Source organism: Callorhinchus milii, unplaced genomic scaffold, assembly GCF_018977255.1.
Source record: "Callorhinchus milii isolate IMCB2004 unplaced genomic scaffold, IMCB_Cmil_1.0 Scaffold23, whole genome shotgun sequence".
Classification (NCBI taxonomy): Eukaryota; Metazoa; Chordata; class Chondrichthyes; order Chimaeriformes; family Callorhinchidae; genus Callorhinchus; species Callorhinchus milii.
In genome coordinates this window covers 9,012,366-9,023,685 of record NW_024704764.1, presented here as the reverse complement: position 1 = coordinate 9,023,685, position 11,320 = coordinate 9,012,366, and the positions used below count along the sequence as shown (strand labels likewise).

The window sequence follows — 11,320 nt, the reverse complement described above, 5'->3', positions numbered from 1 at the left end:
CCACACCCCACAAGGTCAGAGCTGTGCCTTCTGGTGGTGGTGGTGTTGTCCTGAGCTATGGCCGAGGGACCCGGACCCCGACCGGACGTTGCGCGGCGCCTCGACCCCCAGACCCTGAGCCCCGAACAGCTCCGGTCTGTGCGCAGCGCCGAGACAGCGCTGTGGACCCGGAACCTCCCGCAGCGCCGCACCAGGAACCTGATCACCGGCATCGCCATCGGGGCCATCGTCCTCGGCATCTGTATCCTCTCCCACACACACCCCCTCACACACCCCCTCACACACACCCTCACACACCCCCTCACACACACCCTCACACACACCCACACACACCCCTCACACACACCCTCCACACCACACCCTCACACACACACACACACACACCCCCTCACACACCCCCTCACACACCCCTCACACACACCCCACACACACCCTCACACACACACACCCACACACACCCCCTCACACACACCCTCACACACCCCCTCACACACACCTCACACACACCCTCACACACACCCCCTCACACACCCCCTCACACACACCCTCACACACCCCCTCACACACACCCTCACACACACCCTCACACACACCCCTCACACACCCCCTCACACACACCACACACACACACACCCACACACCCCCTCACACACACACCCCCTCAACACACACACACACACACACACCCTCACACACCCTCACACACACCTCACACACACACTCACACACACCTCACACACCCCTCACACACACACACACACACACCCCTCACACACCCCTCACACACACCCCTCAACACACCCTCACACACACCCTCACACACACCCCTCACACACACCCACACACACACCACACACACACCCTCACACACCCCTCACACACACCCCCTCACACACACCCACACACACACACACACCACACACCCTCACACACACACCCCCTCACACACCCCCTCACACACACCCACACACACACCACACACACCCTCACACCACACCCCTCCACACACCCTCACACACAGCCTCACACACACCCACACACACACCCACACCCCTCACACACACCCCCTCACACACACCCTCACACACACCTCACACACACCCTCACACTCCCCCTCACACACACCCTCACACTCACACACACACAACACACCCTCACCCTCACACACCCCTCACACACACACACACACCCTCACACACCCCCACACACACCCTCACACACCCCTCACACACCCTCACACACACCCTCACACACCCCCCCACACCCCCTCACACACACCCTCACACACACACACCCCACCCACACACACAGACCACACTCACACACACCCACACACACACACACACCCACACACACACACACACACCCTCACACACACCCCCTCACACACCCCCTCACACACACCCACACACACCCTCACACACACACCCTCACACACACCCACACACACACCCTCACACACCCCCTCACACACACACACCCTCACACACACCCTCACACACATCCACACACACCCTCACATACACCCACACACAGACCCTCACACACACCCACACACACCCTCACATAGCCAGCCAGGGACTGCGCGCGCGTGTGTGTGGGGGTTTGTGGGGGTGGGGGATTGTGTATATGTGTGGGGTGTGTGTGTGTGTGGGGGGGTGTGGGGGTGGTGGGGGGGGTGTGGGGGAGGTGTGGGGTGTGTGTGCGTGGTGTGTGTGTTGTGGGGGGGGTGTGTGTGTAGGGGTGTGGGGGATGTGTCCTGATCCGGGTCTGCGTTTGGGAACCATGACTTGCGATTTCCTGAGTGTGACACTGGGGATCACAGCCCCCAAACCCCCCTCACCCCCCCCAACACACACACACACACACCCTCACACACACCCACACACACACACACACCCCCCCCCCTCACACACACACCCCCCCCCCACACACACACACCAAACAACCCCCCCCACGAATACACAGATTCCCCAACACGCCCCCCCCCTACACACACACACATACGTTCCCCCCTACATACACACACACAGCCCTCTCCCCTGCACACACACACACACAGCCCCCCCCCACCCCCCCGCGCATACACAGACTCCCCAACACACCCCCACCACCACAGTACACATACGTTCCCCCTACACACACGCACACACAGCCCCCCCCCCCCCCAGGACAGTTAAGGGTTTGCGCCCCGGTTCCCGTAAGCCCGACACCAGCCAGAGAGAGAGAGAGAGAGAGAGAGAGAGAAACCACCCGACTGAGACCTCCTTAACGATCCTCGCAGACGGATACACGTTCTACGCCGTGTCGCAGGAACGGTTTCTGGACAAACTGGAGGAGGAAGCGAAGGTGGCGCGAGCGAGAGCCAGCCCCAGCGGTTAAACAGCAACCAAACCAGGGCGGGGGGGTGAGGGTGGGGGGTGAGGGTGGGGGGTGGGGAGGGGGAGAACCTGCCTGACCATAGCGCGTGCGGTCGAAAGCATTCCATTCTCGGAGGAAGACGCCGGATTTGGGGAAAGTATTCGCTGTCTTTGCCGCTGTTAACCGGATTTTGCGATGATTCCGATGCTGAACATCTGACATAAAAACCGAAAGTTATGTATTTTTCGGGCTTCGTGGTGTGCGTATTTATGGGGCGCGTTTGCGTGCGTGTGTAACGGGTGCGCGCGCGCGCGCGGGTCTCTGATACCGGAGGGAAGGGGAGGAGCGTTGGGAGGGATGAGATGGGATGGGACGAAAGGGGTTCTTCGTTAAAAAAAACCTATCTTGTTTGACGTGCTTACGCGTAGGAACGTAAGAATTTGCTGGCAGGAGAGGACCAAGGTCCGTCCAGTCCGCCAGTATCCCCAGATATTATCTCCTAACAAATAATAATAATAATAATCCTTGCATTTGATATAGCGCTTTTCACGTCGGGAGGACGTCCCAAAGCGCTTCACAGAACACACTGTGAAGTGAATTGACTGTATATTTGTGGGCGAACGCGGCAGCCAATTGCGCACAGCAATGTCCCACAAACAGTCGGAGATTGAAAATGACCAATTTATTATTGTTTTTGGTTTTGGAGGATTATTATTAGGCTCTGTGTGGAGTAAGGAAACTTGCCCGAGGTTTCACCCTCTGCCTGGAATTGAACTCAGGTCTCTCACTTGCAAAGCGAGTGCTCTAACCACTGAGCTACAAGACTCCACAATGAGAGCGAGTGGGTGAGAAAGAGAGGACGAGAGCGTGAGAGATGTGTGCGTGTGTGTGTGTGTACGTGACAGGCTGCGTGTGAGAAATAGAGTGTGTGTGAGAGTGTGAGCGTGTGAGAGAGAGTGTGAGCGTGTGTGTGAGAGTGTATAATAATAATAATAATAATAATAACCCTTCCATTGAATGCCGCGCCTTAACCCGTCTTCGAGACGTCTCAAAGGGCTTCGCGGGACTCACTGTAAAGGGGACCCGACCGTATGTGTTTGTGGGCGAATAAAGGCCCTTTTGGGAAAAAAAGCAGCTTTCGGGAGAGAAAGGGCAGGAAATCAAAAGAGGTGAAACATTTTCGAGGCGGGAGTTTTTTTTCATGCAAAAAAAAAAGCAATCTTTTATTTCAGGCGTTTCACCGAAGTCGTTTCTCACAGCGAAGGAAGTGCGCAAAAGAAAACCAAATATCAAAGAACCAAAGAAAACCAAATATCCTTTCGCACCTTCGCCCCTTCGCGAGATTCGGAAAACAGCAAAAACAGTCCCTTTTATATTTCGGTTTGCGAATTCAAGGCAAAGTGTAGTAGTTTTTTTTTTTTTGGGGGTGGGGGGACGATTTACCAAATGTCTTTCCGAGCTAATAATTTAAAAATAAAATTCTGCAAAAAAAAAAAAAAAATCGCGTTCGATCTTCAAATTTACCCCCACAAAAGTTTTAAGCTTTTTTTTTGAGACGAGTTTAGACGTATGAGAGAGGATTCAGCTCGTGGGGAGGGGTTTGTGAGGGTGGGGTGGGGTGGGGGGGTCGGGGTCGGGAGGTGGGGGAACCCTCCTCGCCAAAGTATTTTAAGACGAACGCAAGGATAAGGCACGAATCCGGTCGCAAAGTAATTTATGACAATAATAATCCTCGCGTTAAGATACAGCGCCTCATCGCGTCGTTGAGACGCCTCAAAGCGCTTCACGGGGTACGCTGTAAAGCGCATCGACCGTGTGTTTCACGGGCGAAACGCGGCAGCCGATTGCGCGCGGCGCCGGCGTCCCCCCCACGCAAACAGTCGTGGATTGAGCGCCCGAACCGTTCCCTTTTTTTTGGGGGGGAGGGATTATTACCCCCTGGAAAGCGATCCACCGATCGACTAAACCGGGTTTCCTATTTGCTGCCGTGAGAGGTGCGGAGAAATGTTTTTTATGCAAAAATGAGGCCCGGAATGCGAGTTGGGTTAAAAAAAAACTCTTCAGATGTCCAATGAAAGGGGTTAAAAGTCACCCGCAATTGGTGGCTCCTGTGTGCATTCGGACTGTTAGCCCACGGGCTAATAGCCCAGCCCGCATTTTAGACCCTAAATAAGTTCAACAGACTGTCGCACATTCACCCGCGTTCGATGAACATCGTGACCCATCGTGGACCCCTCCTGAACCTCTTTGCTCAGGTGGACTGCATTCGTGATCTGTGTCAGCGCAATTATTACGTCCCCACTTGACTCCGCGGACACAACACTCCTCTGTTTCGACCTCGTGCAGTCATAATAACGCCGGCGTTTGATACGGCGCCTCGTCGCGGCTTCCGGACGTCTCGAAGCGCTCGGCGGGATATACTGCGGAGTGAATCGACCGTATTTTGCAGCGGCGTCCCGCAAACCGTCGTGGATTGAGTGACCAAATCATTATTATTATTATTTATTTGTTCGTTTATTTATTCAAAGGGATGGTTACCCCCTGAGAAGCGATCCGCCAATCGACTGACAACCGGGTTCTACTTATACTGCTTAGGTAAACCGAGGCGCGCGTGTGTGCGGAGTAAGGAAACTTGCTCATACGCCTCTGGTTGAACATTGTTTGCACTCAGTTATTCTCTTATTCACCAACCACCCCCCCCCCCCCCACAAAAGGCCCCAAGTCACCACGGGAGAACATCAGCTCGTGAATCCCCCCCCAAAACAATCTCAAAGGCGGATTTTAATACTAATTACACTTAAATATCTGTTGTTGACGTTGACGTTCGGTGGGTAAACCTGGTACACAATAAGTCGTGCTGTCATCGCACCGTCCTATTAAGTCACCTTCAAGAGGGTGTGTGCACGTGTGTACACACTAGTCTTCCCAATACCCATGCGTACGCGCACACACACACACACCATTGCACACGTACCCCACTACACGCACGTACTCCCAACATCTCCGCATGTACCCACATGTACGTCTACATGTACCCACACGCGCTCGCGCCTTCATTGACCGCCGGCGTCGTTCGATTCAGGCTTTCCGGGTTGCGGGTAGGTCCGAGCGTAAATTAATATTTCCATCGATTCTAAATGGCGTTGCCCGCTCCGAAGCGGAGAACGGGAGAGACGAAGGTTTGGTTCGAAAAACATGTCCCGTTAAGTACGGATTCGACGTCCGATCCTCTTGACGGGTTCCGGCGAACAGGAGATGGACAGCGACACGTGGTTACAGCGCTATTGCACGGCGTTCACATCTGCGTGAACCTCCTTTAACGAATCGGCAGCTCGTGGGCAGAGTTATAAGGCTTTCGGTGAGGCTTTTATCGTATTAACGACAACAATAATCCTTGGGTTTGACGCGACGCCTGATCACGTCGTCGAGAGGTCTGAAATGTACTGTGAAGTGGATCGACCGTGTGCATAGTTCGTGGGCGAATTGATTGCCCGAGACACGGCGCCTTCAAATCAAATAAGGTTTTGAACACACCTTGTTACACTCCATAATAAATTCTTCATCTCTCCCCGCATCCCTGCCTCCTTCCCTCCTTCTCTCGTTCCCCCCCTCCGTCCCTCCCTCCCTCGCTCGCTCGCTCGCCCCGACTGCCTTATAACCTTTGGATCGTACCGTGATTTCTCCTCGAAGGATTCCTTCTGAACGCGGACCAGGCAAGTTGCTGTTGGCGATCTCCCAGCGGGAAAGGGACCTTCCGTTCATCCTTCCGTAAGGGATTTTTTCCCTCCACCAACGGCAGAGTGGAAAAGCCAGTGTACACACGTGTGCGTACGGTACACGCTGCAGTCTCCCCAATACTCACGTGTACACACACACACACACACACACACACGCGTACTCCCGACACGCAAGAACGACATTGACAACAGCTTGCATTTGCAGAGCGCCCCTCACGCCAGCCGGAGCGCTGCCTGTACACGTGTACCGCAATCTACGCGCGTGTGCCACGGAAACAGCCGTGTCTTCCCCGCACTCCCAGCCGGGCGTCGGTCGGCCCCTCGCTCCTCGCGTCGTCGCCCGTCCCGCCGTTCCTCTCCGGTGCGGTTGAAGGCCGGCTCTGGGGCGCTCGCTGCCCTCCCTGCCCTCTCCTGCCCGGTCCGGGATCGCGCCGATTTTGCCGTGCGGGTCTCCGGAGATCAGCCGGTTCCCGTCCACTTTCCTCCTCCTCCCTCCTCCTCTTCCTCCTCTCCGCTCTCCTCCCTCCTCCTCTCTCTCTCTCCCCTCCCCTTCAACAAAGGAAGTTGGCCACAGTCAGCTGTGTCTGACGGGGGTCTAAGGGTCCATTGGTGCCGCTCAGCGAGTTCCTTCGAAACCCTGCGGGTATTTCAACACAGGAGAGGGGGGGGGGGGAGCCCTTAGTGACAGCCGGCACTGGGACAGTAACAACAACAGCAATAGTAATGGTAATAATAGGAATAACAACAACAATGGTAATAATAGGAATAACGACAATAGTAAAAATAATAGCAATAACAGCAATAATGGCAATAATAGTAATAATGGTAATAATATTAGAAATAATGGTAATAATAATAGGAATAATGGTAATAATAGTAATAACGGTAATAATTAACAGTACTAATAATCATCATCCGCATGATACCTCACTTCATATCAAGATGATGTCTCAAAGCACTTCGCGCTGTTTACCATCGACTGTGTGCGTTTAGGCAAACTGGGCAAGAGGAGGGGTGGGGTGGGGAAGAAGGACAGAAAGTTGGGGGTGGGGTGGTGTGGGGGTGGGGAGGAAGGAGGATGATGGAAGGGGCCGGAGGTAAATGGGGAGAGGGAGGAGGAAGTAATGGGGGTGTTGTGGGGTGGGGGTGGTGGGGGGGGAAGAGGGCGGATCAATAAAGGAGGAGTACCCGTTGTTTGTAAAGGTTCGAGTCGCTGTAAACTGTTGCGTCGAGATTGGTTGAAGTTGCCCTTGGAGAGACGTCTCTGCCTCCCGGACAGCATGGCGGCTGGCGAGACGATGCCCACCGGGGGCACCTTCCCCATCTTCTCGTACAGCTCCTCGATCTCCTTCTTCTGCACGGCCTGCAGCTTCTGCACCTCCGCCATGTGCCTGCCGGTGGCGGGGAGGGGGGGGGATAGAGAAGGATAGCGAGGGATAGAGAAGAACTTATGCTTCTATGGCACCACCACCCAGCGTCATAACAACGACAGCGGCCCCACCACCCCCCTACCCCCTCACGCAGGGCAGCGTCCCTTCGAGCCTGACGAATATTTTTGCCGTGGCCCACGGAGGCCGATGGCGCAGGCTGCTCACACGCGCGCACACACGCAAAAACGCACGTGCGCACACACGCGCACACGCGCAAAAACGCACGTGCGCGCACACGCGCACACACGCACAGCTCTGTGACTTACTTCTCTCTCAGGCTCTGCAGCTCCTCAAAGATCTCATCGTTGTCGCTCTCCGAGTCGTCGCTGCTGACGTAGATGGAGGGCCGGGGGCCCTGGGGCCAGGCCTGCTGGGGGGCCGAGGGGGGGCAGCCCTCCCCGCCAGAGTCCGACGGCCTATAGCAGGCGGCTTTGTCCTCCACCGCCGGACCCCCAGAGACAGTCCCCCCGGCCCCCTGGTTGTGGGAGTCGCTCGTGACAGTTGGGGCCGGTCGGGCCCCGGTCTCTCCCGGGGTCCCCGAAACGCCAGACACAGGGTCCGCAGCCTTCAACACCTCAAAGCGTCCGACCATCACGGGCTGGGGGGAGGGCGGCAGCTGGAAAGTTTTGAACTCTGCACCCCCCCCCCAACACCCCCAGCGAAAAAAATACTGATTAATTATTCTTATTAATAATAATAATAATAACAATCCTCGCGTTCGACCCGGCGCCTGATCACGTCGTCGAGACGTCTCAAAGCGCTTCACAGGATTTACTGTAAAGTGCAGTGACTTTTGTGTTTTGTGGGCGAAACGCGGCAGCCAGTTGGGCCCAGCGACGTCTCTCCCCCCCCCCCCCCCACTCCCCACCACCCCAAACAGTCGTGGATCGAGTGACCAATTTGTTTTTATTTTCCAGGGAGTATTACCCCCGGAAAAGCGATCCGACAATCGACTAACAACCGGGTTCCTACTCGCTGCTGAGTAAACAGAGGCGTGTGTGGTGGGGGGGGGTGGTGGGGGGATAAGGAATCTTGCCTAACATTTCACCCTGACCCTGCCCGGGAATCGAACCCGGGTCCTCTCGCCTTGCAAGGCGAGCGCAGTGACCATTAACTCCGCTGTAAGCACATAGTAAGGAGCGCGAAGTCAGTTGGCAAAGCATCTCCGGCGACCGCTTACCCTCGGTGATGGGAGACAGGAGACACGGCTCGGCTTTGGACGTCAGGGTTTCAGTGACGTGGCCTTTGGGGCTGAGATCTAACAACTGTTGACAAGAGAGTTACGTCAGCGTTGTAACCCGAACCCGAAAACCCCAGCCAACACCTCGCTGTCTCCACCACCACCGCCACCACCACCGCCGCCACCACTACCACTCGCAGCAAATTGGTAATAATTAAGGGATTGTTACCCCTTGGAAAAGCCATCGGCCAATCGACAAACCACTGGCCTTCCTACTCACTGCTGGGTAAACAGAGGCGTTTCTCTAGGAAAATTTACAGATGGGGTGAGGGGGGGGGGATTTTATTTGGGTGGGCGGTTGGGAGAGATCTCTTGAGGACTGGAACGACACAGCGATCGTTCTTCCTTTTGAAGAGCCTCGGCACGTCCTCCCGACGTGAAAGGCGCGACACACGGGTAATTTGTTGTTGCTGTTGCCGATAAGGAATCCCGTTAAGAAAAGAAAACACCACAACCGGTGGGGAGGTGGGGGCTAATTGATCGGGAACCTGGCTACGTACGGAAACCTGGCTGTCCTTCCCGTCTGTGCCGGAGGGTTTCGGAAGCGGTGCGACCGGTTGGCACGGAGTCTCTGGGGCTGCTGGGCTGGTGGGGACACCTGGGCTGTAGCACTTTCTGACGTAGACGTACTGCTGATGATCGAGGAAGTGGAGTGTTGGAGGGTACGACTGAAGATACGAGGGAGTCCTGCCCGTGAAACCTCCGACGCTGTGCGCGACTAACGGGCGTGGATCCGAGCCCGTCCCTTTGGCCGACGGCGAGGGGAAGCCGTGGGCGTGGGCGAGCTCCCAGGCCATCGGGTCCTGCAGCTGCCAGATTTCCGGAGACTTGTTCCCCTCGTGGAAGATCATTCCCAGCTGCCCATCCAGACTCGCCACATCCCCCGCCCCACCGCCGCCTCCCCCGTGCCCGTCTCCGGGATGCTGCCCCCAGCCGCGGCCTCCTGGTGGTGGTGGTGGGGGGGTTGGGGGGGGCCGGGGAAACCGGGCACCGGCGGCGGCTGAGGAAGGACCGGGGTGGGGGAGAGGTGCGGAGACTGGGGGAGGCCTGAGGGGGTCCCGGGGAGGAAGGTGTGAGCGAGTTTGCTCATGCTCATGGCCAGGGACAGCACGTCGTTCAGCGACAGGAGGGGCTGCGCGTTCTGCAGCCAGGCGCTGGGCTGCGGCTGCAGGTAGAGGGGGGCCTCGGGGCTCGCGGGGTCCATGTCCTTGGTGAGCAAGGCTGGGTGTGGGCCTGTCTGTAGGCTGGCGGCTGGAGTCAGGGCCGAGCTGGGGCTGAGCGAGCTGGGGGGAGTGGGAGTGGGGTTGGAAGTGGGGTTGGGAGTGGGGTTGGGAGTGGGGTTGGGAGTGGGGTTGGGAGTGGGAGTGCTCCAGGCTGCCGCGGGCTGCGGAGTCCACACCGGGCTGACGGTCTGAGGAGGCGTCGCTGTGAGCACGTCAGCTCCGTTCGGTCTCCGGCCACCGGCGGGGGCCGGGATGAAGCCGGGCTGCGTTACTCCTCCCGGCACGTCTCCGGCTTCGAGGGGCGCGGGTTCTGCGGGCCCGGGCGGGCGGTGCACGACTGACCCACCTGCGGAATCCAAATCACAGTCAGGTAATAATAACAACAATATGATTAATAATAATATTAATAATAACAATCCTTGCATTCGATTCTCGGGGGAAAAGGCTCAGTGACAAGTTATCAGGAGCAGCGAGCGCATAAATACACATAAAATCAACACGCAGCCGGTTTACTGACTTAAGTGCTGGCGACAAGTTGAGACGGGGGTTGAGTTATCAGGAGTTCGCGGCATGACTTTGCTCTGGGCTCGACCGAGAATCTGGCGTCGTGCACAGAAACCCGTCGCAGTAGCTAAAGGGCACCCGACCCAGACTGAGAGAAATAATAATAATAATAATAATAATCCTGGTATTTGACACAGCGCCTTTCAGGTCAGGAGGACGTCTCAAAGCGCTTCGCGGGAGTTGATGTGGAGTCGAGTGACTTTACCGGTTCGTGCACAGCGACGATCACCCAAACAGCCACGAGAATCTACGGTGAATAAGGCCCTGAAATTGCTCGTGGCCTTAGCCTCGAGCCCATTCTGTGAAAATTTAACATCGCCCGCTATTTTTTTCTGGGGGGGGGGGGGGGGAGGAAATTCTTTCCCTGGGTCTTAAATTTGGAAGCCGGTTCAGGGTCGAAGAAGGGAGCAACTCATCCCGTGCTGTGGTTATTATGCTGCCCCTTAACACGGGGCGAGGGTTTTTGGTACCCGTGTCGAAGCCTCTCCTACCTGCAGAGGGAGTGTGGACAAGCGACTGAGAGGACGGCTCGGAAACTGGAGAGCCGTGGGGTTGGTTTTCGGCCACCGGACTGAACAGGAAATTCCGGCTCGGAGACTCCAGCTCACGAGAGGAGAGGACGGAGCTCGCCGCTTCTAGCAAAGAACAGAGACTGCGTGACGCGCTGCGGCTGACTTAATAATAATAATAATCATTGCATTTGGCACAGCGTCTTATTCACGGCGTCGAGACGTCTCAAAGCCCTTCGCGGGATACGCTGTAAAG

General features: G+C 56.4%; 2 protein-coding genes across 2 annotated transcripts in view; one reads left to right on the top strand and one right to left on the bottom strand.

Moving 5' to 3' along the window:
- The first annotated feature begins 13 nt into the window (after positions 1-13).
- Positions 14-2,602, top strand: LOC121850656 (cytochrome c oxidase assembly factor 3 homolog, mitochondrial). Its single transcript, XM_042343392.1, has 2 exons — positions 14-241; positions 2,285-2,602. Exons 1-2 carry the CDS (start codon positions 58-60, stop codon positions 2,380-2,382), a joined length of 282 nt encoding a protein of 93 aa, XP_042199326.1. The 5' UTR covers positions 14-57; the 3' UTR covers positions 2,383-2,602.
- A 2,247-nt stretch (positions 2,603-4,849) lies between these two features.
- The window catches only part of wnk4a (WNK lysine deficient protein kinase 4a), a gene marked incomplete at its 5' end in the record, with an annotated part of 33,182 nt that continues 26,711 nt past the window's right edge, over positions 4,850-11,320 (bottom strand). The window contains 8 exons of the mRNA XM_042343453.1: positions 4,850-6,735; positions 7,287-7,489; positions 7,795-8,161; positions 8,709-8,793; positions 9,269-9,711; positions 9,753-10,068; positions 10,099-10,337; positions 11,047-11,190. Of these exons, the coding sequence (XP_042199387.1) occupies positions 6,650-6,735; positions 7,287-7,489; positions 7,795-8,161; positions 8,709-8,793; positions 9,269-9,711; positions 9,753-10,068; positions 10,099-10,337; positions 11,047-11,190 (1,883 nt within the window). The remainder of the gene's footprint in view (positions 6,736-7,286; positions 7,490-7,794; positions 8,162-8,708; positions 8,794-9,268; positions 9,712-9,752; positions 10,069-10,098; positions 10,338-11,046; positions 11,191-11,320) is intronic.